Here is a 27,782-nt window from a genome sequence, read left to right on the forward strand (position 1 = left end):
TAAGTGGGTATGCAAGTGGGTGTGTGAGTGTACGAGTGGGTCTTAATGGGTGCATGAGTGTCTGAGTGGGTATGTGAGAGGGCACAAGAGTCTTTGGGTTCATGTATAAGTGAATGATTTAGTCTTTGAACGTTTTTTAAATTTTCTTGTGCAATATTCGTATAATTCATGAGTATCGCACATGGTGAAAAAAAGCATTTTAACTCATAATTTGATCCTCAAACACCCTATATCACACCCCTGGGGTTAGGGTACCTCCAACCTGACCCATTATGTTATCTTTCATTTTGTTTTTCAGACCTGGGGACCGTGTCCCGAGACATTAAAATGGAGGCTGCAACATTCTGTTCAGGCTGTGGCAACCCAATTACAGCGCTTCTATTCGCAAGTGCATTTGCGAATATTCGTTAATATTCATGAATCCTTTGCGCCTCTATCGATCTATATTTCTTTTTCTTTTGCTAAGTCAAAAACTACTCAACAGATTAACACAAAACAAGAAAAAGGCTTCTTTCTGGACCAAAAGCTAACTTTTTGCCAAATTTGGTGTAATACCGAAGTTTGTGCTGTAGTTGTGTTCAAAATCCCCATTGGACTTAATATGGGAAACCCAACTTTTAAGCCCTACCCTATTTCTCGGCCCCCACTTGATGGATCACCCCGAAACTTCCAATGCATAACAAGATTCTCTGGAACACTTTTTGTGGAAAATTCCGTGCAGATTTATCAAATGGCGCCAAAGATATAGGCAAGTCAAAAACACTTTTTCTATGGAAACATGGTCCTGACTATAACTAGCTACTGGCTACCGCCTGTAGGTAATATATCTTTCGTGGGGCAAATTCAGCAGTTATAATTAGAGTTCTTTCAAGCAACTATAACTTGTGCTCTAAGGTAGTTAAAACTCGCACCCTCACCATGCACTGCTAATTGCCCCATATATTACAGCACTCATGACAACTGCTAAAACATCAATACAAATGTAAATTAAACATCACTCAAACTATTGAAGAAGGAACTGTGCATGGCTGGGGCGTGAATTATAGTTACCTTAGTGCATGAGTTATAGTTGCTTGAAAGAACTCTATAACTGGTGAATTTCTGTGGTTTTATACAAGTAAATTTAGAACCTAACTATAACAACACATATATATATATATATATATATATATATATATATATATATTTCATTCCACAATATGAGATGAATACTTACAAAAAGCTGGCATATTTTACAGACAGACCCACACTTGCCGACTTATATTTCCAACCTTCTGTAAGGGAAAGTCACTACGGGATACTCTTAGCCACAATATGGTGATCAGTTCCAATAATGGTGAGAACAACAGATCGAGTCCGGTGGGATTCTATTGTTGCAGGCAGTATAAGGCATGTAAATATAGTACCAACTGCATGAATGTCAGATTGGGTAGTGGACAAAATGATTATGAGCTTAAGGGACATTTCAGTTGCAACACAGATTTCTGTATATATTGTCTAAGGTGCCCTTGTGACAAGATTTAAGTGGGAAGCACTATAAATAAAGCAAAAAAGAGAGTGCTGGAACACATAAGAGCAATTCGCAATTTTGATCGCAATTATCCTGTAGCGAGACACTTCCATGACATACATCAGGGAGATGAGAAATTGCTCAGTTATGTGTTATGTGACCAGGTTAGACCTAATTTACATGGGGGGACAGACAGAAATCATTATGGATATTGTAATCAAAATACATTATTAGGCTTATGACTCTTTCCCCCCTTGGTTTGAATTCAAGTGAGGAAATGAGTATCCATCTGGGCAGTTAAACTTGGATATAGGAAGAGTGAATATAATTGTGATAGTCGAGCTTCTATTGGTATTGGTATTGATATGTATAGAAATATGATACTTATGCATGTTAGGGGTGTCTGGTAATATGAATAGAAGTCCAAACATAGACTCTAGGGCGGCTAGGCCATAAGTTTAATTATATAAACAATTACAATTCTGAAAATTATGTATAGCTTGCATAGGGGAACATTTGAACCTAACTGGTGTATGGAGGTAATAACATAACAACATAATATATAAATAAATTAGACCGCATTATATCAAAGTGGGAAGTTAGTTGGATATATAATGGATATATATAATGTGATTATTAATGTATAGTATATTAATCCAATAATCGTATATGTTATTTTATCATGTTTTTTACTTCTGTAATGCTTTTTAGTTGTTTCTATAAAGTTTCAATTTGATCTGTGATACTTTTATAAAAAACGGATGTCAGTTAAACATTCCAATATGGAGGCCGCCTTATAGAGTAGTCTGTTTGTACTGCATTCTTAGTCCTTCTTTTATGTTGGTGTATTTTGGTATTTATTGTGGTAATGCTATGACTCCCCCATTTGTGAACAAGGCTACGGATGAAACGCGTTGGGAGGAAGAATCTGGTGACAGTAAATTTATTTGTAACTTTCCGAAAGTGTCCTGACCTTTTCCTTTTATTGGATAAGGAAACGTTGATATATGAAATACATACATACAAACGGAAAAAAACAAAGGCTACAGGGACGTTATAGTTAGGTTCTAAATTTACTCATACAAAGCCATAGAAATTAGCTAGGTTCAGATTTTACATGCACAAAACCATAGAATTTAAACAGTTATACTTATCTCAAGAAACTATAACTCACGCCCACGTCATGTACAGTTTTCTTATCAATAATTTTATGCAGCCAGCTCCTGTGGCCAAACCCCATAGGCTCTCACTCCCTTTGGCTGTGTGTTGTGATGGTTGGCTGCAGCCAACCCCACGCAGGCACTTAACCTAGCTCCATACACAGCCTTTAGCCGTGCACGGAGATGGGTCAGTAACTCAGAGGGCGGGAGCTGTCAAAGCTTCACCAAGTGACAGCAAACATCTATGTCCTGAGGGTTGGCCCCTACAGACATAGGGAGTCGGCCCTTTGGGGTCGCAGTACCCAGGGCCATTAATGGCTCCAGGAGGGGGGCCACATGGCCCCCCTCTCCATTCACAAACTTGGGGAGGTGGTTGTCCCCAGAGCCAAAAATGTTTCAGTAGGGTGGGCCTGTATGGCCCCCTCCCATTGCAAATATAAGCCTTGCCCTGGGGAGGTGGCGGTCTCCTGGGCCCCTTTTATTTCCCTTGTCCTGGCCCATTTATACTTATATTATTTTATTATTATGTTAGTTTTCCCATTTATTGAGGGAGGGTTGAATTTCCAGCAGTATACTGAACTATTGATGTTGCCCATATAAAGATATTGCATGCTTAAACTACTACTGTATGCATTTACCTGGTGTGAATGTGGTATAGTGCACTTTCTAGTGTGGCGGGCGATAAATTATGTGCAGTGGTCTAGCTGTCTTAGAACAATACGTGGCTCTGCACGTTTCCACATTAATCTGGTGGATATGCAGTTTCATGCCCTTCCAAGTATGGCAGACAATAAATGATGCACACCAGTCTGGCTGTCACTAAATAGTATGTGGCGCTGCATGCTCCAACGATATTTGTGAGCATTGTCTCACACTGTGTTTCACTGTTCCTATCAGACAGAAGAGATTGTTATTGGCTAAGAGTCCGGAACTTCAAGAACATATTACCAAGTAGCAAGAATCAGAATGCTGACTTTTTTCATAACACAAAAAGTAAGGAAGGCTGACAGCACCCTTGAATTCCAGAACTACACCACATTTCCTAGGACCTCATCGTGCATGATGAGGCCCTATGGACAAATTCTATCTGCAACTCACTCAGTGTTGGCACTCTGGGTGTCCTTCGATGTCTTAAAATGCATACCTTTCCCAGTGTTAGTGAAGTGGCAATCTACCTATGCCATTGGTTGGTATGCCTTGTGATGCTAGAGGTCTCACGCAGCACAGCCAGCTATGTAGAGGTAGCAAATACAAACCCAATAAAAAATGATATGCTTACCAAACAAATGGAAAGTAAGGATCTGATTACACACTACATGGTGCAGACATGCCAATAATATAGGGTCTGGGGTTACCAATTCTCACCAGAATTTGCACTCTGGTACTTGCACTATGCAATTATGAGTTCCCAACATGCATACCAAGAATGACCAGTTCCTTTTCCTCATGGTTATCCCCAACTCTGAGGACAATTCTGCTTCTCCAAGAAAGTGATAAATGGAGCAGAAGCCCAATGTAGCTGAGTGTGGAGGTCTTAAGGGTGTCTGGGGTCTAAGTAGGTTGTGGTTGGACTAGAATAAATGTATTGCATACTTCCTGTGCCATAGAAGGCTGTCAGGCAGTGCTTGTGGTGGTAGCCACTATATAAACCAACACTTGTTGTCACTGATTGGCATTTCTGCCCAGTAAAATCAGTGGCATTGTTCCTGTGCTCTGTAATCCTGGGTGTGGGAACACCGGGACCCTCAAACGGGTAGAGCTACCACCTATAGGAATACCACAGGGGGATATAATCCTTCTCTCAATTTGTAATATGCACTACATATATGCTTGTCATGGTGTTTCTAAATACCAAATTGTCACCTTCACACATTAACTTCTCCCAAAACTCCAAAATTGCATAAACTAAACATTGCAAATTGTGTGTAAACTTACAAACTGCCCCATGTCTTTTTTAGTTTTCAATAGGCATCTCTAAAAATGTAGAAATAGAGCATTTCAGCCAAGTAAATACAGCAACTATTCTTCTAACACAAAGGTGTATCTCAACAAATTAAATGTCCTTCTATTTGCTAAATGTACGCTTCCAGCTAACTCAGGGTCTTTTGCCACACCCTGTGTTTCACCAGCAGTGCTGTAGATACCTAAGGGTGTTGCCTTATACTGATGGACAGAATGCAAAATGTCTAAAGACTCTTAATGCTGTGAGCTATCTTATTTGCAGTTGATATTAGACAGAGATAGAATGTTTATTGCTATGTCCTTCTCCATCCTGCAGCTTAATTTTGGGTAGGTGTTTGAGGAATCTCCACCCAAAAGGTTGGAAATGATGAGTAGTGTGATAATTATCTCATCCTCACAGTTTTCCCCTGACACTTTCTGGCAGTTCCAACCTACCAGAAGTAAAGCTGAAAACTACATCTACAGGTAAGAAACTATACATTTTGCAGCGTGAATCTTTTCTGGATTCACATGCTTTTCACTGATTTTGTAGCAGTTTCTAGTCTTGTGCTGGCTGGGTTGAAGATGGTCATTGATTTTGTAAACAGATGTTGTGAAATGCTTTTCCCTACTTGAGATTCTTAGTTCATTTGTACGTTGATACAGTAATGTTTTGTGAACGTGTGTACTGGTGTACATGTTGCTGCGATGCAAATATCTTGCAATGGTGTACTTGCGAGGAAGGCAATGGTTGCCACTTTCTTTTGTGTTGAATGTGCTTTTGCTGCCACAGTTAGTTTTTCCTGCTTAGGTGGTGGCACAACTGAATTGTTGTTGCATCCCATCTTGCGATTGTGTTCTTAGTTACTATCCTACTTAAGAAACTATCTGCAAATTATATGAACAGTAGTAGAGTCTTTCTGATTAACTTTGTCTTTTCTCCATACTATATGATCACACGTCTTGCATCTAATTTATGCAAAGGTCTTTTGGTGCGTGTCTTACGATTTTGGAAATACGTGGAACAACGGGTACTTTGATTCATGTGAAATTGGAAAATGAATTTTGGCAAGAACTGTGGGTCTGTTCTCATGATGATCCCATCCTTGTAAATTTGAAAATAGGGTTCTTGTATTGTAAGTGCCTACAACTCACTTACTCTGCGTAGTGACGTGATTGCCACTAAGAAAGCAGTCTTTAGGGTTAGCATTTGTAATGTAGCATTGTGCAAGGGTTTGAAGTGCTTTTTCATTAGCTGAGTAAGCACCATATTTAGATTCCATGTGGGTGCTGGCACCTTTCTTGGTGATGCTATTTTTGTTGCTTCCTCCAAGAGTATTTTTGTTACCGGTAATGTGAAAAAACATATTCCAATATATCCTCTTGTATAAGCCACTATAGCTGATAGGTGAACCTTTAAGGATACATATGTAAGTCCTTCTTCCATACAGTAAGCTAAACATTTTAAACTTGTCTTCTCCTTTGTATTTTCCCCACTATTCCTCTTTTAATACACCACAGTGTACACCATTTTGCCATGTAACATTTTATTTTTGTTGCTGTCATAACGTTTTCCGGCAGCTTTAAATGTCTAAATTCTAGGTCTTCATAGCTTTTCTTTGGAGAGATTCAGGGATTACAAAATAAAGATTTTTCATAAACAAAAAGGGAGACACTTCTGAGGACTTTTTACATCAAAAGATTGATTGCTAGGATTACATATGGACATGGGAATTGAATGTGGGGAACCCCTTATGAGCTTATTCATTTAATTTGAATGATCAGATGTATTTTGCATGTTAAGCTTGGTCCCTGGGTTTTTATTAGATTGTAAGGTATGGATGTTTGTCCTAATACAGGGGTGAAGAAGACTGACCCCTTTGCCAGTGTAGCCATAATGAGTAATTGACTTTCCTACAGTGACAGATGTGGTGAGATTTATGCCTCAGTCGGTGTTCCCTATTTCTGAAAGATTCTTTCTATTACCTTCTGGTTCAGTTCTGGTTCATGGGAGCACGAGGCTTGTCTGCTCAGTCTATCTGCTTTAACATTGCCTTTTCCCAGAAGATGTACTGTTGGGATTTCCATCTTTCTCTGTATTGCCCATTTCCCTATATCTTGAGCTACCTTTGATAAGGGTGGTGATTGAGTACCTCCCAGTATAGGTAAAATGTTGTTGTACTGTCCATTTGAATCAATATTGTCTTCCCCAAAAGTAGTTTTTGAAAAGCTTTTAGGACTAGGAAGAATGTCTTCAGCTCTAGGGTGTTGATGTGTTGTACTGCATCCTGTTCCTTCGAAACTCCTCGTACTTTGAGTGAGCCTATGTGAGCTCCCCATCCCACATGAGAGGCATCTGTGGTTATTGTCACTGTTGGGAGTCGGCTGTGTAAATATTCTCCCTGGTGTAATGTGTGCTCTGTTCCACCACGCAATCTCCTCTTCTACCTTTTGCGTGACAACCAGTAACTTGTGACCATTGGTTTTTAAGCCATGTCATGTGAAGTCTTGAATATGGGATTAAAGGGATTCATGATGCCTTTTTCCCTAAAAGTTTCCCCATTGTCCTCACTGTCAGAACTTGCCCCTTGCACAGGGGTGAGTCTCTGCCAGTAGAGATTGTGTCCTCTTCTCATTAGGGACTACGTTTACCTGAATTAAGTTGATTCTTTCTCCCATGAAGATTTTCTCTTGTTCCGGTTCTGGAGATGACTTCTCCACTTTTAGGGAGAAACCTAGTGTAAAGGGTTTAAATTTTTTGTTGAATGCTCTGTTTGCACTTGTTGTAGGAGTATGCTCTTATCAACCAATCATCGAGGTACGGGTATACTTGTATTTCTATCCTTCTTAAGTGTGCTGCTTTGTAAACACTCTTGGTGCAGATTTTATTCCAATTGTCCGTACTGTGAATTGGTAATGTCTTTTGTTCGCCACAAATCTTAGGTATTTCTTGTGTCTTGTGTTCACTGGAATATGCAAGTAGGCATCTTTTAAGTCTATTGTCTATGTAATATCTTTGCTGCAAATATGGTATGACCTCCTGTAAAATTGTCATTTAGAATTTTTGAGTTTTTATGAATTTGTTGATAAACCTGAGATATAGGATGTGGATGCAGAGATCCATCTACCCATGGGATTAGGAAATACGTTGAGTAATTTCCCTTGTTGATTTCCTGTTTTGGGGCATTTTCAATTGCCTGTTTGACCAGTAATTCTTTTTCCTTTTTGAGGAGACATGTTGTTTCTTCTTCTGAATAGATCTTTGTTTTTTGGTCCTTTTGCTGGTGGAAATTTGCTTAATTCTATTCAAAATCCAAATTGTACTCTGTTTAGTATCCATTTGTCTGAAGTTGTCTTTGTCCATTGCTTAAGAAAGTTATTTAACCTTCAACCCATTGGTTTTCTGTATAGAAATTTGAAATTTTGCCTCTGACTTTCACTGATGGTGTTTGTGAAAGGGTATTTCTTGTTCAGGATCCACTTATTTGTGGGGGTTGAGTCTCCTCTGAGTGGCTGCCCTCTTCCTTTGGCTCCTCCTCAAAAAGACCAGCATTCCCTGTTGCTGATACTGCCAGCTGTGTTGCGATATGGCTTAGTGGCTGCTGCTCTGGAATGCCTGAAGCTTTCTCTAGAGGCAGGCCTTCATGATGCGAAAGTGCCCCTTCGCAATTTACCTCGAAACTAAAGTGCACCCATAGACTTCACCATTTTGTTGTCTTTTTTCCACTGGTTGAGGCTTTAATCCATTGAGATCCCAAACATCTGTTATTCGTTAAATGGAGTGTTTAAGATGTTGGCTTGGACCTCTTGCTTGAACCCTGAAATTCTAAACCAGGAATGGCATCTCAGTGTGATGCCAATCATCATCTGGTGGCTTGATGTGCTGCCCTCTTTCGATACTGCTCAAGGAGGTGTTTCATGAGTTCTCCATCTCCTCCCAGTGCTGATGTGCGTGTCTGTTCATAATGCATTTGTATTCGCTTTCTCCGCTAGTTGGCGGCACTCCGTTCAAGATTGTGTCCCATGAGGTTCATTTGTTTGCTTTCCTTATCAGGAGGTGGGCAGGACGTTGAGGGAAGGTTTGTCCTTTCCTCACTGCAGATGTGATTATAGAATCAGCAGGAGCAGTACCCTTAATGTACACTCGGTCTTTGGAGGAATACTTGTATTTACTTTCAGGTCTTGGAGTCACTGCTCTACAATGGGCTGACTCTTTGAATGCTTCCTTACCCTGGTCAAGGATACGTGGGAGCATAGGTAGGAACTGGCTCCCTGCCTGACTGGGCATCAGTGTTTCCAGTAAAAAACATGATTGTGGTTTGTATTTTTCTAACTGCACAACACATCTTTCGGCTGCGTGCTTGATCACTAGGTTGTACATTCCAATATCATCTGGAGGTGAAGGCCTCAAGGGATAACTTTCAACTCCTTCCTCATGTGAGTCTGTCTTGAGGTCTTTCCATTGTGGCTCGGTGTATTCAGATTCCTCTGAACCCTGATACATCCCTGCTTTTTCTTAATTTTCTTCTTCTTCATAGAAGAGCTCCCCTCCTCTTCTTGAGGCTCAGGTGTGAGCGGAGGTTGGAATTCTTCAACCTCTGTCTCGATTGTTTCCTTCGGTGTTGGAGTTTTCGGTGGGACCTTGAATCCCCTCAGTCCCTTGTTAAACTCCTTCTTCTTCTGCAGAAGGGTGGACATTTCAGCCTCCAATAGCTTTCACTTCTTCTCAGTTTCGGTGACCCGCTCGGAGTCTCTCTTTTTGTCGTTCATGATTCTTCTGACAGTGTATCGGTTGTCAAGCTTCGGTGTTTGGCTCTTGACCTGTCTTTATTTTACATCAAAGTGTCTTTTACCCATATGTCCTTCGATGACCTGGGTTTTCTCAGGAGTTTTTCCTCCACTGGACTCCCCCTTGAGATATCCATGGGCTCCTTGCCTTGGGGTGTGCCTGCGGTCTGAGAGGGTTTTAAAGCCAAGGCTCCCTTCAACATCTTTGAGTCATATCTTTGTCACTTTTCAAGACCGATGGATCTCTTTACCTCATCTCCTTTGCCCTATTTGGTCACCTGTTCTTTGACGTCGATGATCCGCAGATCTCCGTCAGATGTCTCACCCTCTGTTTCCTCTGCGACATTCTCCTCTTCACTGGAGAGGACAAGATCCCTTAGAGATGGGGTTGTCTGCTGGCCATGCATGATGTTATGGGCCACTCTCTGACTTGCTCTCACCCTCAAAGTCTTTGCAGTAAAGACAGAGCAGACATTACAGTCTTCCTTTCAGTGATCGATGGGAAGACAGAGGTTGCAGATCAGGTGTTTGTCCTTCTGTGAGAACTTGTCGTGACAATTCAAGCCCCCTGAACAGGCACTCTCGAAAACAGTCTGGAAAAAATCAGCCTTCTCTTATGATTTCTCCTCCCATAGCTCTTCGATGGTGATGTTCCTCAATTTCGGTGATCTTCTAGATTAACTTCTTCTAAAACTTCTTAAAACTTATCTTTTGATTGGTGATCCTTTTGCAAGCACACAGACACAACAGCAGAATAAATGAATCTGAAGATGCCAACCAAAGGTGGTAGCCTCTGGAGGAAGCAGGATGGCATCACAGGGGACACCAAATGGAGGTACCGTTGATGCCCACCAACAAACAAAAATTTAAAAGAGATGAAGAACTACAAAATGCTGGAGAATTGCAGACCCAAAACATTAGATGGCGGAATCCAGAAAATATTCATACTGCAAAAGTATATTTTTAATGAAGGCTTATGAAGAACTTTCTGCAAAGATTATGACAGTTGCAGTTAAAGACTTCCGAAGTGACACAACATGCATTTAGAAAAACAACACAACAAAGAAAAGAATCATAAACAGAAATTATCGAAACTTCCTTCAAATCGAGAACAATAAATAAAGGGTTGAATGGTCTTACCTTATAATAAGATCCTCCACACGCATCAGTGTCATCAGTCACACAAAAATCACCTTCTTTAGCTGCGATCATGCCGGCCACACAGCTGTTTTCTTTTAAGTAGGATACACAGCAATGATTCTGAGCAATTCTGCAATGGAAAAACATGACCAGACATCAGCTGGTTGACATATCATAATGCTTTTTGGTTTCAGGTGCAGGATTAGAAAATGTAAGAACAGGTATGCATTGAAGACATAATTCTGCAGGCAGAATGCAAAGATTACACACATTTTTTACAATGGTAAAATTGCATGATAATGTGGAAGGGTGCCCAGATCATCTGAAGCACCTGCAAATATAGTGCAGAAAAACAAAAGGTTTTCAAATACACCAAATACTAATTAGGGTCAATGTGCATTATCCTGAAGATTTTCTTTAATTGTCTAGAAATCCATCTACTAATAGTATGTATGTATGAATGTATGTATGTATGTATGTGTGATTGTATATATGTATTTATCTATGTATCTATGTATGTATGTATGCATCAAAGTAACTATCAATCTGTGTATTACAATGCCTTTTATGATGATCTTGATGGAGCCCTAGTGCTGAGCTTTAAATAAAGAAAACAATTGACAGAAGAAAGAGTTAAAGTGAAATCTAAATGGCCTTTGGAAACAAGTGAATATTTAGGTTTGCCGCCAAATTTCAATGCTTGAACTCTGGGAGAAAAGAGAGTCTCCCAGAGATATCCACTGTAAGACACTAAAGCCAAAACCATCTTGCCAACCTTACAATTTCATTTATAATTTGATTACCAGCCAATGGATCATTGGCTGAGCACATAAACAGTATATACTAGTAGCGGCTAATTTTACTGTGAAAGATAACATACCAGTATGGCATGCAACGTCATACACAAAATTTACATTTTAAAATACCCTGGCATAATTAATTAGTGGAGCATTTGATTATATTAAAATATATAAGGGATTAAGTACCCCCTGCCGACAGTATAAGGATACTGCAATTCACTGAGGAGTTCCATAACCATATAGAGGAATGAGGCCAAAGGCCGGCTTCGTTTATAAGGTTATGAAACTCTCAGGTGACTTGCAATGTCCTTATCATGTACTGCAGGGAGTACTTTATCTCATATAATACATGGTCAAACCATCACCTTTCCCATAAAGCACTTAAAACCTTTGTGTGAAACTCCTTCATATGAAAGAGAGAGCATGTTTGAAAACATGAAGAACAAAAAAAAAACCTCTGGTGCAAAACTAAGCACATCAAAAAAACTGTTAGATATTTGATGCAAAAATCCATTAGCAACAGTTCAATACAAGTCTGTTTAAAAAAAAGGTAACACAGAGGGGGTCATTCTAACCCTGGCGGTCCAAGACCGCCAGGGCTAAAATGACGGGGGCACCGCCAACAGGCTGGCGGTGCCCCGCTGGGCATTCTGACCGCGGCGGTTTGACCGCGGTCAGAAGTGGAAAACCGGCGGTCTCCCGCCGGTTTTCCGCTGCCCATTTGAATCCTCCATGGCGGCGCAGCTTGCTGGGCCGCCATGGGGATTCTGACAGCCCATACCGCCATCCTGTTCCTGGCGGTTCGCCCGCCAGGAACAGGATGGCGGTATGGGTTGTCGTGGGGCCCCTGCAGTGCCCATGCCAGTGGCATGGGCACTGCAGGGGCCCCCGTAAGAGGGAGCCACAAAGAATTTCACTGTCTGCATAGCAGACAGTGAAATTTGCGACGGGTGCCACTGCACCCGTCGCACCTTCCCACTCCGCCGGCTCCATTCGGAGCTGCCGTCCTCGTGGGAAGGTAGTTTTGCACTGGGCTGGCGGGCGGCCTTTTGGCGGTCGCCCGCCAGCCCAGCCAGCCCAGTGCAAAACCCAGAATACCCTTAGCGGTCTTCCGACCGCGGAGCGGTATTTTGGAGGGGGAAGTCTGGCGGGCGGCCTCCGCCACCCGCCAGACTTAGAATCACCCCCAGAATGTGCGGAAACGTGAAATAAGATTTTAACTTTTTTATAATTATCTAAGGAATGCACAAAATGATCATGTTCTTTCTGCTTGTTACTGTAAGCTATAAAAATAGAGCAGAAGAAAGAAAGGCAACATTTTTTTGTTTGCTTTAAACAGCTGCACAATGACATGACCTGACTTTTACCTCGACTGCTGACTCTGGTAGCAGGCACTGTGATGTCAGAACCTACTGCAATAGCTTATTACAGATGAGTTCTGCGCCTTTCTTGACAATTTGCAATTCGGCTTGTTGCATCATAAGTTGCTGATTATAAATGAATTTGAGGTAGGAGTTTATGGAGGGATTGCATAATCCCGTGTGTTATAAGGTTATACAAATCTACCTGGAGTGTTCTGAACCAGATAGAGTTAAGCAAACATGTGCTGTGAAGAACCAAGATTTGCGGTTAATACTTTAAACACAATGGTGGTCAGAACAGTTCTAAGCTGCTCTTCATGTAAACATTTTCCTGAGACTCCTAACTTGGAGAAAATATGTTGTTGAAAGTTCCTTATTTCGACACTCTTATGTAAGACACAAATCATAGGTAAATCCTACATTCTAAATTCAGAAATAAGCTAAGGACAAAAGCCATCAGATTAAGTAAGAAAGCGGGACCCAAAAATCCTGCACTCCCATGATCATTGTCTAAGTCTTATCCGAGCTGCATTTAGGCCAATTGCAGCCCAGTGAGCCATTAATCACCATCATACACTATTACAATCACGCAGCTAGAGGAACCTGGGGTGCATCCATTTTCAGAACAACCTGGATATCATTCTCAGACGTGTGGCAAAAGATGGGCATTTTAAGAGGTTAGACATGGAGGCTGAACATGATAGGGAAGAGTGGTAAAGCCTAGGACACCTTACATGTCAGCAGTTAAGAATGACAGTGGCACCGCTGAAGTTCTGTTTTGAGAAACATAAAAAACCAAGTGAGCAAATTCTGGTGATTGAGAGATAAGAATGTTTTAGTCAACAGTGATCTTACCCAAAGGTCACTAATATCATGGCAGGGACACCACTGATATTGGCCTCCACTCCATCACCGAAAGTAGCACCTTTTCAAACCACCAATGGATCCTAAAATATCCTGAAACTCATTTAAACTACAGAGGTTTCAGTGTAGTCTTAGAACAGGCATGTGTCTTATTGCTTCAGAAGGCCAGTCAGAGCAAGAAATAGTGAGCAGATAGGCCTGAAAACAGAAGCCACCAAGGGGCCCATTGATAACAAAAATCTCTCAGTACTTTATTTAAAACAAGACCATATCCAAATAATTTAACTGGAAAAATGTCAGACAGAGGTCCTTATACAATATATGCTCGTTCAATTTATACAGTTTATACAGAGGTGACAATAAAAAACAAGTGCCCCAACACTGATCACCATAAAGTAATTAATAGTTGTAGAAACAGTTCAAAAACTGAAAAGAAATCCACATTTACAATGCATGCATCAGGTTCAAGGTCTTTGGAATCGTTGGCAATAGCATCAAACAGAGCTTGACATCGAATGTTTGTCTTGAATGAGAAACAGATGATGGTCCCCACACCTGATAATGAACGACTGCAGGTAGCTTTGTCCAAACTTCAGACTGTACTTGCTACTAAACATGCTTCAATAGTACTAAGAATATCTTCAATAATCATTTTACTACACTTGATGAACACCCAATTGTTGTGTATGTATCAGAAAAGGCTTAAACATTCAGCTATTCATTATGTATTTCCATTCCCAAATATTTGATTAAACAAAGTTATCCCTGGGTGTTTTGTAATAACTTTGGTACCCTGGTCCACTGCCATTGTGGATAGGTCCTTATCATAGAAATATGTATAATAAATGTATTTATTTAGATATTTTGCACCGCAGTATAGAAGCATATTCTCACTCCAACCATTTATATATAATCATCCTTACAACACAAAATTAAACACTTACCTTCGAACCTCACACCCACTAGACAAACAATAGGATCCATTAGCTAAACATATGTGCTAACATGCAGCACCCAAAGACTCTGAAAACATCTGGGAACATTGCAAACTTTCCGGGATGTTATCAGGGAGCATCATTGCTTTCAGCCAGACCCCAGTGAGCCAATCAGTTGGTTTAGACTAAAGAGGCCCAGACCTTGTCATCAGCTGCGGCCCGTCCTTAGAGGCTGAGGGGCCATTCCCCCATGCCTTTTGCCATTCAAGAAAAGTGTCTGTCAGGCTGAACAAAGGTCAGCCTGACAGACACTCTTCATTTTCCGGTCAAGCAACCAGGAGCCAGACATGCGCTATTTGCATAGCCTCCTGGCTGCCTAAGCTGAACTTTGCTGGGCTGAGGAGGTCACAGTTCCTGTGGGCATGACCTCGTCAGCTCAGCAAGGGTCCTCGAGTGCCTCCCCCTCAGTGACGAGGGATAGTGTCGCCCACTGACTACGACCTGGGAGCTTCAGTTTTAAGCCCTGAAATATCCAGAGGCGAGTGTCAATCAGTGACACATTGTCATAGAGTGGGATGGGGATCAGCAGTCTCACTGACCCACTCTGTGACGAGGTCAAGGCTGTAGCCTTCCCACATTGATGACCTAAAGGCAGCAGTCCCAACCCTCTTGGGACCTTTGAGGCTTAGGACTGCTGCCTTCCCTCTTTGGCTGACCTAGGGTCAACTAATGAGGGAAGGCAGCAGTACCAACCCTCCTGGGACTTCAGGGGCTGAGCTGCATGTAAGTGTGTGTGTGTGTTTTTAATTCAAATTAATGTTTGCTGCATACATGTGTGTAAGTTTTAATATTTGGTAATGAATGTTGTGAATGGATGGATACGACCCCACCACCCTCCACGCCCTCAACCCAGGGCGCTCCAACACCTGCTTCCAAGCTCACCCCAAACGCACCCATGGACCCTTCGCCTCCAACTCCTGCAAACGCATCTTCCACCGCGCAACTACCACGACCACCAGCCCACGTGCCATCAACCACCTCAAGTGCATCCTGGTCAACGCTCGATCTGTCCACAAGCACGCCGTTGAACTCTGGGACCTCCTGGACTCCACAGCACCGGACGTCGCCTTCATCACGGAGACCTGGATGAACGCCTCTTCGGCCCCAGACATCGCCACTGCCATCCCCGAAGGCTACAAGATTTCCAGAAAAGACCGCACCAACCAAGTAGGAGGAGGAATCGCCATCGTCTTCAAAGACTCCATCAGCGTCACCACCTCCACCGAAGACACCCCCCTCGCCGCTGAACACCTGCATTTCCAGATTCGCACCGACCCTCAGAGGATCCCTCGTCTACCGTCCCCCGGACCGCGCGCCCCTTTCAGCGACTCCATCGCCGACTTCGTCTCCCCGCACGCCCTCTCCTCACCGGACTACATCCTCCTAGGCGACCTCAACTTCCATCTGGAACAAAACAATGACCCCAACACCACCGCCCTGCTCGCCAACCTCGGCCTCAAGCAACTGGTGAACACCGCCACCCACATCGCCGGACACACGCTTGACCCTATCTTCTCCGCCAGCAAACACGTCTTTTTCAGCCACACCTCCGCTCTACACTGGACCGACCACAGCTGTGTACATTTCACATTCCGACGCGAGACCCGCCACCTCCGCACTCAACCCATCCCTCGTCGACAGTGGAACAAAATCCCCGAAGAGCAACTCTTCTCCGCACTCGCCGTCAACCAACCTACCCTCACCACCGACCCCAACGTCGCAGCCCTCAGCCTCTCGAACTGGATCTCCAACTGCGCAGACAACCTTGCTCCCCTCAGACGCACGCATCAACAGGCCACCACCAAAAAACCTCTCTGGTTCTCTGACACCCTCAAAGAATCGAAGAAAACATGTCACGCCCTCGAGAAGGCCTGGCGCAAGGACCACACCGCCGACAACATGACCGCCCTCAAAAACGCAACCCGCGAACACCACCACCTGATCCGCGCAGCCAAAAGGAACTTTTTCACCCACAGACTGGACAAAAACAGCCACAACAGCAGAGAACTTTTCAGCATCGTCAAAGAGTTCTCCAACCCCAACACCAACGCCAACGCCGTCACGCCCTCACAAGACTTGTGCAACTCCCTCGCCACCTTCTTCCATCGCAAGATCAGCGACCTCCACGACAGCTTCGGACACCAGACCCAACCAAGCATCACCGAACCCACACCCCCGGCCATCACCCTCAACGACTGGACCCACATCAACACTGAAGAAACCAAAACCACCATGAACTCTATCCACTCCGGCGCCCCATCAGACCCCTGCCCTCACTTCATCTTCAATAAAGCCGACGACATCATCGCCCGCACCTCCAGGCCGTCATCAACTCTTCTTTTTCTTCTGCTACCTTCCCCGAAAGCTGGAAACACGCCGAAGTCAACGCCCTACTAAAGAAACCTACGGCTGACCCTAGCGACCTGAAAAACTTCCGCCCCATCTCGCTCCTCCCCTTCCCTGCCAAGGTAATAGAGAAGACCGTCAACAAACAGCTTACCACCTTCCTGGAAGACAACAACCTGCTCGACCCTTCACAAACCGGATTCCGAACCAACCACAGCACTGAAACCGCCCTCATCTCAGTCACAGACGACATCAGAACCCTGATGGACAACGGTGAAACAGTTGCCCTCATCCTCCTCGACCTCTCTGCTGCCTTCAACACCGTCTCTCACCGCACCCTAATAACCCGCCTCCGCTCCACCGGGATCCAAGGCCAGGCCCTGGAATGGATTGCCTCCATCCTCTCAAACCGATCTCAAAAAGTTTACCTCCCACCGTTTCGCTCAGACCCCACTGAGATCATCTGCGGCGTACCTCAAGGCTCATCGCTCAGCCCGACACTCTTCAATGTCTACATGAGCCACCTCGCCGACATCGTACGCAAGCACGACATCATCATCACCTCCTACGCCGACGACACCCAACTTATACTCTCCCTCACAAAGGACCCCGCCAGCGCCAAGACCAACCTACAAGAGGGCATGAAGGACGTCGCAGATTGGATGAGGCTCAGCCGCCTAAAGCTGAACTCGGACAAAACGGAAGTCCTCATCCTCGGCAACACCCCGTCCGCTTGGGACGACTCCTGGTGGCCCACGGCCCTCGGCACCGCACCGACCCCCTCAGACCACGCCCGCAACCTCGGCTTCATATTGGACCCCCTTCTCACCATGACCAAGCAAGTCAACGCCGTGTCCTCCGCCTGCTTCCTCACCCTCCGCATGCTCCGCAATATCTTCCACTTGATCCCCGCCGACACTAGAAAAACCGTGACCCACGCCCTCGTCACGAGCCGCCTGGACTACGGCAACACCCTCTATGCTGGGACCACCGCTAAACTCCAAAAACGCCCGCAACGTATTCAAAACGCCTCGGCCCGCCTCATCCTCGACATACCCCGCAACAGCCACATCTCCGCACACCTGAGACACCTGCATTGGCTCCCAGTCAGCAAAAGGATCACCTTCCGACTTCTCACCCACGCACACAAAGCCCTCCACAACAAGGGACCGGAATATCTCAACCGTCGCCTCAGCTTCTACGCCCCCACCTGTCTCCTCCGTTCCTCTGGCCTCGCGCTCGCTGCGTCCCTCGCATCCGCCGCTCCACGGCGGGTGGGGGTCCTTCTCCTTCCTGGCAGCCAAGACCTGGAACACCCTCCCCACCAGCCTCAGGACCACCCAGGACCACTCCGCATTCCGGAGACTCCTCAAAACCTGGCTTTTCGAGCAGCAGTAACACCCCCTTCCCCCTAGCGCCTTGATACCCGCACGGGTGAGTAGCGCGCTTTATAAATGTTAATGATTTGATTTGATTTGATGTGTGTCTGCATGTGTGTGAATTAATGAGTGTGAGTGTGCATGTGTGCATTTGTGTCCTGTCCGCCCCAATCTCACCAGAAATTGCCAGCCTCCACTGTTGTCAAGCCTGGTCTTAAGGCATTTTATTATTTGTGTTTAGTGAAAGATATAGCGCTTTTGCAGACAGTATTCACTTCAAAAGCAATGTCGGACTGGGTAACTAAAGCAGCTCTGGTAATAATGCTTAAACCATCCCTACTTCCTTCGTTTCCTCACACAATCTTTCTCATTCCATGCATCCTTTCTCTTACTTCCCTTCTCTCCTCTCTGATCTCTTTCTCTCTAACTCCCCCTCCTTTCTTCTCTTTCTCTCTCACTCTTGAAGCTTTCCCATGTCTGGGGAGGCTTTGGGGGGCTGGGGAAAGTGACAGAGGCACTAGCAATGGCCATCTACCTTAAAAATCCAACATTCAGGGGTTCCAGCCCACTGGATAAGTGCATGGTGGAATCAAAGGCTTGTCCAGCTCTGTTCAGAAGGCAAATGCACTCCATAGTCAACCCAATGTTCTCCCATTGAAGGTTCGCAAGACTTACAAATTAACCAGATGTTTAAAGTCCACCCCAATCTGATTCCTGGGATTTCAGGAGGCCAGATACAAACATTTGACAGGACATTCTTTCATCTCATAGGCTCTGCTTTCTTGAAAGTCTTCTCACCATAAGTGAACTTATGGATGACAATCAAATGTGACAATAGATTAAACACTTACACCTGGAGACTGACATGAACTTCTATTCATTCACCACAACATCTAGTATTGCCATGCCATCATATCTGCCTCATCCTGAAGATCCTACATCGAAGACCAGCCCTGGCTCTCACTACAGAAGGTACTTTAAGATTCTTGGTGGGCTTGATCACTCTAAAGGTTCAATATCAACTCATTATGACAATGAAATATATACAACACTGGCATGGACCTACAAGATTAACTCATTATGACAAGGAAATATATTCAACACTGGAATGGATGGATCTACAAGATTACACACCTCAATTTTGTCTGTTGAATTTGTAAAACTGCTCTGTCACCCCTCCAAAAATTGACCTGGAGTGGCTGCAATAGTGACATACAAATTAATTAATTAGTTAATCAATTAATTAATTAATTAATTAATTTGTAAATGCCAGCTACATGTTTGGCTCATGCGTGGTCATATACTGTACCATATTGTGTGGATTAGGGCTGGTGGAGAGCAGCAGAAGATTGGTCTTCTAAGGCCTGTCTTCAGGATATTGTGCACATTAAAAAACCTTCTGCAAAGGATGGAAATAATGTAAAGTTTCTTGCCTGTAGGTGCAGTTTTGCGGCTTGAAGAATTGTGGGCTCGAAGGAAAGGTGAAGGTTGCCCCTTCTTCCTTGTTTAGTGTGCATTTGGTTTTGTTCACAATCTTCCACCAGCATTTGTGTGACATATTTGTATTGTTTAAAAAATCCATCTGATCACTGTATCTTTAGTAACTGGATTTCTCATGTTGTTCTCTGCAAATGAGATGAAGAGTTGCTTTGATTTCATATATGGTTTTATTCTGCCTATGTATTACATTATCGCGCTTCTAGCGTCCACTCTATGTAAAGCTCTCTCTGGTTGATCCTTTGGGTTTTGGAAAAAACTTAGTTGGATAGTTTGGTTCATGTGAAATTGTGAAACTACTTTTGGTAGAAACTGAGGAGCTGTCCTCATGACAATTCTGTCCATATGAATTTGCATATATGGCCCTTGCATTGTGAGGGATTGTATTTTGCCCACCATCCGAAGCAATGTAATAGCCACCAACAATGCAGTTTTTAATGCGAGCATCTTATATGAAGCTTTATATAATGGTTCAAATGGTGGTGTCATCAATTGGGTTAAAACCTAGTTAGGGTCCAAGGTGGTTGTAGGCACTTTCCTTTGTGGTGTGATTCCTTTTGCACCTTCCAAGAAACGTTTTATTATTGGTGAAGTGAAGAAACTTCTTCCTATGCGACCCCTTGTGTAAGATACTATTGCCGCTAGATGTACCCGTAATTAATTATGTTAGTTTACAATTCATTAGATATGTTAAGTATTTTAACACCATTGAATCCTTAGTATCCTTTCATAACAAGCCCCTTTTAAGACACTATAAGCAGTATCGCTTCCATTTTGAAAAATATAACTTTTGTGTTGTTGGTCTTCTTGCTTCTCTGAGTACAGCCATAATCTTTTCAGATAAGCTTAGGTGACCAAATTCTATGTCTTCAGGACCCAGGCTGCTAACCTTAGGCTTTCTGGTTCTGGATGTAGGATTCTTCCCTTGTCCAGAGATAACAGATTTTGTTGTACTGGTACCTTTGAATCTTTCCCTTTGACATGTGGATTAGTTCTGAAAATCAAGTTTGCCTTGCCCATTATAGTGCAATTAAGATCAGTGTCATCCTGCTCGTTTTGCATTTGTTGATCACCCTGTGCAATTGTGGTACTGGGGAAAAGCATAAGCAAATGTCCCTGACCAGTTTATTGACAGGGGATTCTTCTGGGACTGGTGGGGAGGTTGTCTGGATGCAAAGCTGTGGTATTTTGCTCTCTCCGGCGTTGCAAACAGGTCGATTTGTGGTGTTCCCCATTTCTGAAAGATTCTTCTGAGCACTTTCTGATTGAACTCCCACTTGTGTGAGTAGGATGCTTGCCTGATAAGTTTGTCTGCTTCCATATTGTCTTTCTCAAAGGATGTATTGCTGTTAAGGATATTTTCCTTTGTATGGCCCAGTTCGAGTTCCTGGGCTAATCTTGATAACTGCGGGGATTGAGTTCCCTCTTGTTTGTTGATGTAGCATTGTTTGTTTGAATTAACACTGTTTGGCCTGATAACTGTCTCTGAAGTGCTCTTAAGGCTAGGAACAACATTTTCAATTTTAAGATGTTGATGTGTTGCACTGCATCCTCTTCCTTCCAAACCCCTCTGACCTTGAGTGAGTTCATGTGTGCTCCTGACCCCATAGCATCTGTAGTTATTGTTATTGAAGGAGTTGGATGTTCAAATTTCATTCCTTGTGTTATATTTGATCTGTTCCACCACGCTATTGTCTCTTGTTCTCCTTGTGTGACAACCACTATATATTGCCAACTCCCTATTGCATGTGACCATTGTAGCCATTCCTGTAATGATCTAATGTGAAGTCTTGCATATGGTATTAAGGGGATGCATGATGCCATGTTCCCCAGTAGTTTCCCCACCGTCGTCACTGTCAGAGATTGCCCCTTCTGGTATTGATGGAGCTCCTCAATCGATGACTGTGTTCTCATCTCATTTGGAAATACTTTTCCTTGAATAGAATTTATTCTTGCTCCCAGAAATATATTTTGCTGTTCTGGATGTGGGGATGATTTCTCTATGTTTATTGAGAAACCCCAAAAGAATAGTTTCTTTATTACTTGTTGAATGTGATTTTTGCATTTTTCATAAGAGTTTGCTCTTACCAGCCAATCATCTAAGTATGGGTAGACATGAATACCCCTTCTTCTGAGGTGAGCTGCTGCCAGGCAATTTGGGATCAGCGTTGGTGCAGATATTATTCTGAATACCAGTACTGAAAACTGAGAGTGAATCTTGTTCACTACAAAGCGTAGAAATTTTTTGTGATGTGCATTCATGGGAATGCAAGTATGCGTCTTTTAAGTCTATAGTTGCTATGAAGTCTCCCTCCTGTAGTTGAGGGATGACCTCTTGTTGTATCGTCATGTTGAATTTTTGAGTCTTTATGAACTTGGTAATGAACCTTAAGTCCAAAATTGGTTGTATTGAGCTGTCTACCTTAGGAATAAGGAAGTATACTGAATAGCTTCCTTTGTTGATTTTCTGTTTTGAAACCTTTCCAATTGCAGTTTTGCTAGCAATTCTTCCACTTCTGGAGGAGCTGTGGTGTTTCCTCCTTGGAATGGTGAAAGTTGTATAAATTCTATGCAATATCCGAATTGGATTAAGTTTAGTATCCATTTGTCTGAAGGTATTTTCCTCTACTCCCAAAGGAAATGTTCAAATCTGCCTCTGCTGGCATTGTATGTAGGTAAAACTGTTGTTTGTTGTCATCCCTGTGGTTGTTGCCTCTCCTTGATGGTACTTGTGAGAGGCTTCCTTTTTGTGCTGAGTCACTTATGTGTGGGGTTTTATCCTCCCTTGTGGGGCTGACCCCTTCCTCTGCCTCTACCATGAAAGGGCTGTCTGCCAAGTTGTTGGTTCTACCACCTTTGTTGGGATCCCGTTGTCTGATTCTTTCCCTGAAAACTTTGGCGTGTGTTTCCCAGCTGAAAACTTGCCCTTCCGATGGGTCTGCGTAATGGTGTTGTTTCAGTACAAATTCCTCCACAAATCTGCAGGGTTCCCATCGATTTCGCTGTCTCATTATCTTTCTTTAATTGGTTCAGCTTGTCATCCACTGAGCTGCCATAAAGTTGTTTCCCATTGAATGGGCTAGTAAGGATGCTGGCCTGTACCTCTGGTTTGAATCCTGGGATTCTTAGCCATGAGTACCTTCTGAGTGTTATCCCCATCATCGTCTGGTGGCTGGATGTGTCAGCTGTGCCCAGAGCTGATTTCAGGCATGTGTTGGCAATGGTTTTGCCATTATCCAAGTTAGCATAATCTCTTTCTGTAATGTTCTGGGATGTGCATCATTAGCTCCCCAATTTCCTCTCAGTGCTGGATGTGCATGACGGTTCAAGAGAGCATTGGAGTTGGCAATACACCAATGGTTAGCAGCATGGTGTTCAACTTTACTTCCCATGAGCTCCAGCCTCTTGCTTTCCTTTTCAGAAGGGGGACCCACTGTTGACGGTATGCTGGCACTTTTCCTTGCTGTTGAGACGATGATAGAGTCTGCTGGTACTGACCCTTTAATATAAGCTGGATCCTTTGTTGAGTGCTTATATTTTTTCTCTGCTCTTGGGGCTACACCTCTGAAAGTGCTAGGCTCCCGAAATGCTTCCCTTCCCTGATGCAGAACACTATGGAGCATAAGCAGAAACTGATTTCTTGTCTAGGTTGGCATTAAGGTTCTAAAAAATAAACCATGATTGTGGTTTTTCTTCTTCCAAATGTACCCCACATTTATCAGCAGCATGTTTGATTACTTGGCAAAACATGCCTATGTCATCAGGAGGTGAAGACCTTGATGGGTAAGAGTCCACTCCTTCCTCTTGGGAGTATGCTTATAACTACTGCCATTGATCTGTATACTTAGCTTCAGAACCTTGGACACGTTCCATCTTCCTCTTCTTGATGGAAGGGTTCTACCTCCTCTTCTTGAGTTTCACAGTCAGAGGGGGGCTCTAAGCTTTTTGTGGGATCCAGAAACCCCTCAGACTCTCATCGAATTCTTTCTTTTTTTGGAGGAACGCGGACCTTTTAGCCTTGAGTCTTTATGACCTCCTTTTGATTTCTGCAACCCGTCTTCGAGGTTGAGACTGGGAGTCTTCCTCTTGTCTGTGGAAAAATCTTTTGATGATGTATCTGTCGTAGAACTTCCGTGTTCATGTCTTGACCCATCTTTTTTTAATGTTGAAGCACCTTTATCCTGTATGTCGTTTGACGCCTTGGGTTTTTTCGGTAGCCTTTCCTCCACGGGATTCCCCCTCGAGGGACCTGTGGGACTCCTTCTCTTGGGGTATGCCTGCTGACGGTATATATTTCAATCTGGTGGCTCTCCTTGATGCCCACGAGTCAGATTTCTTTGACTCATGCACAAAGCTTCTCTTACCTCGCCTTTCTTCCTATTTGTCACTTCCTCCTCTATGTCGATGAACTTCACCTCTGTGCCAGACGTCTCTTCTTCTGCTTCCCCGGTGACATTATCTTCCTCTTCACTATAGAGGCCCAGGTCTCTCAAAGATGGTGTCATCTGCTGGTTCTGCATGCTGTGATGAGTCCTTCTCTGTCTCTCCCTTCCCCTCAGCATTTTCAGTGTGAATGCTGAGCAAGAGTTGCAGTTCTCACTCCACTGATCAATGGGAAGACAAAGGATGCAGACTGGGTGTGTATCCTGTTGTGAAAATTTGTGATGGCAGTTCTTACAAAACTGGAATGGTGTTTTCCCCGGAACAGGCATTCTCTGAAGTTCTTCACAAATGTGAACTTTCCTTCTTTAATCTTCCTCTTGGGTTACTGCGTGGGTGTTGTAGATTAATCCGGTAACTTTTTCAGCAGTTTTCGCAACGTTTTTAATCGCAATTTTCCTTTTCGTGTTGGAGATCCTTCAGCAGGCTTCCAGACCCAACATTGGAAAAAAATTATCTGAAGATGAAAAATAAAGATGGGAGCTTCCAGAGGAAGCATGACGATGTCACAGGGGACACCAAATGGAGGTACCATTGATGCCCATCAACAGACAAAACAAGAAAGAGAGGAAGGACTTTGCAAACAAAACATAAGAAAAGAAGGACTATAAAATATTGGAGAATTCTGGACACAACCACTAGATGGCAGAATAATGCACATCATGTGAATCCAGAAAAGATTCACACTTCAAAAATATGATCTATGCATTTAATTATTCTGAGCAGAGCTCTATGTTGGCCACACAGTTAAGGTTACCAGATGACTCCATTTTACTAAGTATACAATACTCTGGGGGTCATTCCAACCCTGGCGGTCGGTGTTAAAGCGGCGGCCAACCCGCCAACAGGCTGGCGGTCCAAAAAATGGAATTCTGACCCTGGCGGGAACCGCCAACACAGGAGCCCCGCCGATAAAAACACGGCGGAAACAGACTACGAACGGGAAAACGCTCACCTCTATGCACTCCACGAGGACAGAGAACAGCATGGAACCCGAATTAAACATCCTACCAGCTATTGTCTACCTGCTCATCTACCACGAGTACGAACTCCGGCGCAGAAGACAACGGTGAGTACTGCACCTACGCCACAGGGGAGGGGGGAGGAGGAAAGGTTACGGGCACACACATATGCGACCCCCCGCCCCCAAACTATCTACACACCAATGCAGAGCACCAAGTCACAGTGACACCACCCAAACCCACCGGAATAATGCAAAGACATAATTAAAGTGAGAAACAAAATTTATCTATAAAATAGGTTCTTTGAAGTCATGGTAAAATAGCAAAATGAAATGTAAAAAAATCAAGTAAGAACATTGCGAAACCGATAAATATAGGCAATAAGTCCTGCACAGTCACTTAAATTTCCACTGTCCGTGGGCCAAAGTGTATCAACACACGGGCAAAGCCCACACAGGAGACCTGAGTCCGTTGGAGAGAACACTGCTGGGGCATCAGATGACAAAACTACAGGCACCTCAGGGGGAAGGGAAAGGGGGTTCACCTCAGCCACATGAGTCCACGACGCCAGATCCACGAAGGGTCCACCATGCCCACTGTTCCATCCTGGGGAGTGCAAAGCCACAGTCTCTCAAATCTGTACAGTGGGTGGGCTGGCCACTGTGCCATCCTGGGGAGTGCAAAGCCACAGTCTCTCAAGTCTCTACAGTGGGTGGGCTGCCCACTGTGCCATCCTGGGGAGTACAAAGCCACAGTCTCTCAAGTCTCTACAGTGGGTGGGCTGCCCACTGTGCCATCCTGGGGAGTGCAGACACATAGGCCATCAGGTGGATTACAGACTCCACAGGTATTGGAGGAGGCATCGTGCCCAGAGTGCAGCGTGAACACTAGCTCGACACCGAACCGGCACTGTCAATGGGCCAGCAGTGCTTGACAGGAAGGGCCCAGCGGAGCGGTGCTTGACAGGAAGGGCCCAGCAGAGCGGGGCTTGAGACGGCGGGGTCCAGCGGAGCGGTGCTTGAGACGGCGGGGCCCAGCGGAGCGGTGCTTGACAGGAAGGGCCCAGCAGAGCAGTGCTTGACAGGAAGGGTCCAGCGGAGCGGTGCTTGACAGGAAGGGCCCAGCGGAGCGGGACTTGAGACGGCGGGGCCCTCTTCAGCGGTGCCCTTCTGCACGGCGGGGCCCTGTTCAGCGGTGCCTATCTTCACGGCGGGCCCTGTTCAGCGGTGCCTATCTTCACGGCGGGGCCCTGTTCAGCGGTGCCTATCTTCACGGCGGGGCCCTGTTCAGCGGTGCCTATCTTCACGGCGGGGCCCTCTTCAGCGGTGCCCTTCTGCACGGCGGGGCCCTGTTCAGCGGTGCCTATCTTCACGGCGGGGCCCTCTTCAGCGGTGCCCTTCTGCACAGCGGGGCCCTCTTCAGCGGTGCCCTTCTGCACGGCGGGGCCCTGTTCAGCGGTGCCTATCTTCACGGCGGGGCCCTCTTCAGCGGTGCCCTTCTGCACGGCGGGGCCCTGTTCAGCGGTGCCTATCTTCACGGCGGGGCCCTGTTCAGCGGTGCCTATCTTCACGGCGGGGCCCTCTTCAGCAGTGCCCTTCTGCACGGTGGGGCCCTGTTCAGTGGTGCCCTTCTGCACGGCGGGGCCCTCTTCAGCGGTGCTTGTCGTGTCTTTCAAGGGAGCCAGACCTGGCCAGGACTCCCTGCTTAGTCGCCCTCCGACCGTGCAGTTGCTGGACCCTTCTGTGACGGAGTCCTGGGCCCGTGGGTGTCCTCCGTCACACCCGGGATGGGGCTTGTGGGGCCCTCCTGGTCCGCGCCCCTGCTGGCTGACTTCTCCGCCTTGCTGCCCTTGCCCTCCTTAGATGAGGCTCTCTGGCCCTTGCCTCCCCTGGATGTTGTGGCAGGTGACGGCCCAGGACTTTGCTCCTTGGGGGCAGCCGTGTCAGCCTTCTCGCGGCGGCCCTTGACTTTACGGGCCCTCTTACCAGGGGGGGGGGGCTGGCTGTCCCCTTGCTGCTGGCTGATGTGTCAGTGCTGGGAAAGGGTGGACTCCAAAACCCATGCACAATGTTGAGAGTTGAAGCAGGGCTGGTGGTGGCTGAGGTGCTCTTGGGACTCTTCCCAGATGGAGGGGGTGGGTCAGGTGGGGCAAAGAGGTTAACTGTGGAGAGGTAAAGTTTTTTAGGACCAAGGTAAAGGGTAGGTGTAGTGGTTATGGGAGTGGAGGAAGAGGATGTGGTTGTAGGAGAGTCAGGTGTGCTGTCTTTGGGTGCAGGTGCTTGTGACGTAGGCTGTGGTGAGGTGGTTGGCTGTTGGGTGGGTGGCTGCCTGCGTTTGTGTGTCTTGGAAGAGGGGGTGACAAATGCAAAAACAACAAGTGATGGACGGAATGCTGAACATTGTCAAACATTCACCCCCAGTCACAGATCTGGGTTTAATCCATCGTTTTTTTGCTGCCCATGCCATTCCAGTTTGGACCCAGCCATATGCAAATCAGTCTTGACCCTGTTCCCCATGGGAACAGTCCAGCCCGAACTGCTAGGCCAGGTCTTCCCTGGACTGGAAACAAGCATCCTGGGACCGGTTTCGGGGTTTCACC

At 45.0% G+C, this 27,782-nt stretch overlaps 1 protein-coding gene across 5 annotated transcripts in view; it reads right to left on the minus strand.

The window, feature by feature from the left end:
- The window catches only part of FBLN2 (fibulin 2), a 737,488-nt gene that overhangs the window by 407,732 nt on the left and 301,974 nt on the right, over positions 1-27,782 (minus strand). For all 5 annotated transcript variants that reach the window (XM_069206615.1, XM_069206613.1, XM_069206614.1 and 2 more), the window contains one exon: positions 10,540-10,669. In XM_069206615.1, the coding sequence (XP_069062716.1) occupies positions 10,540-10,669 (130 nt within the window). The remainder of the gene's footprint in view (positions 1-10,539; positions 10,670-27,782) is intronic.

Source organism: Pleurodeles waltl, chromosome 9, assembly GCF_031143425.1.
Source record: "Pleurodeles waltl isolate 20211129_DDA chromosome 9, aPleWal1.hap1.20221129, whole genome shotgun sequence".
Classification (NCBI taxonomy): Eukaryota; Metazoa; Chordata; class Amphibia; order Caudata; family Salamandridae; genus Pleurodeles; species Pleurodeles waltl.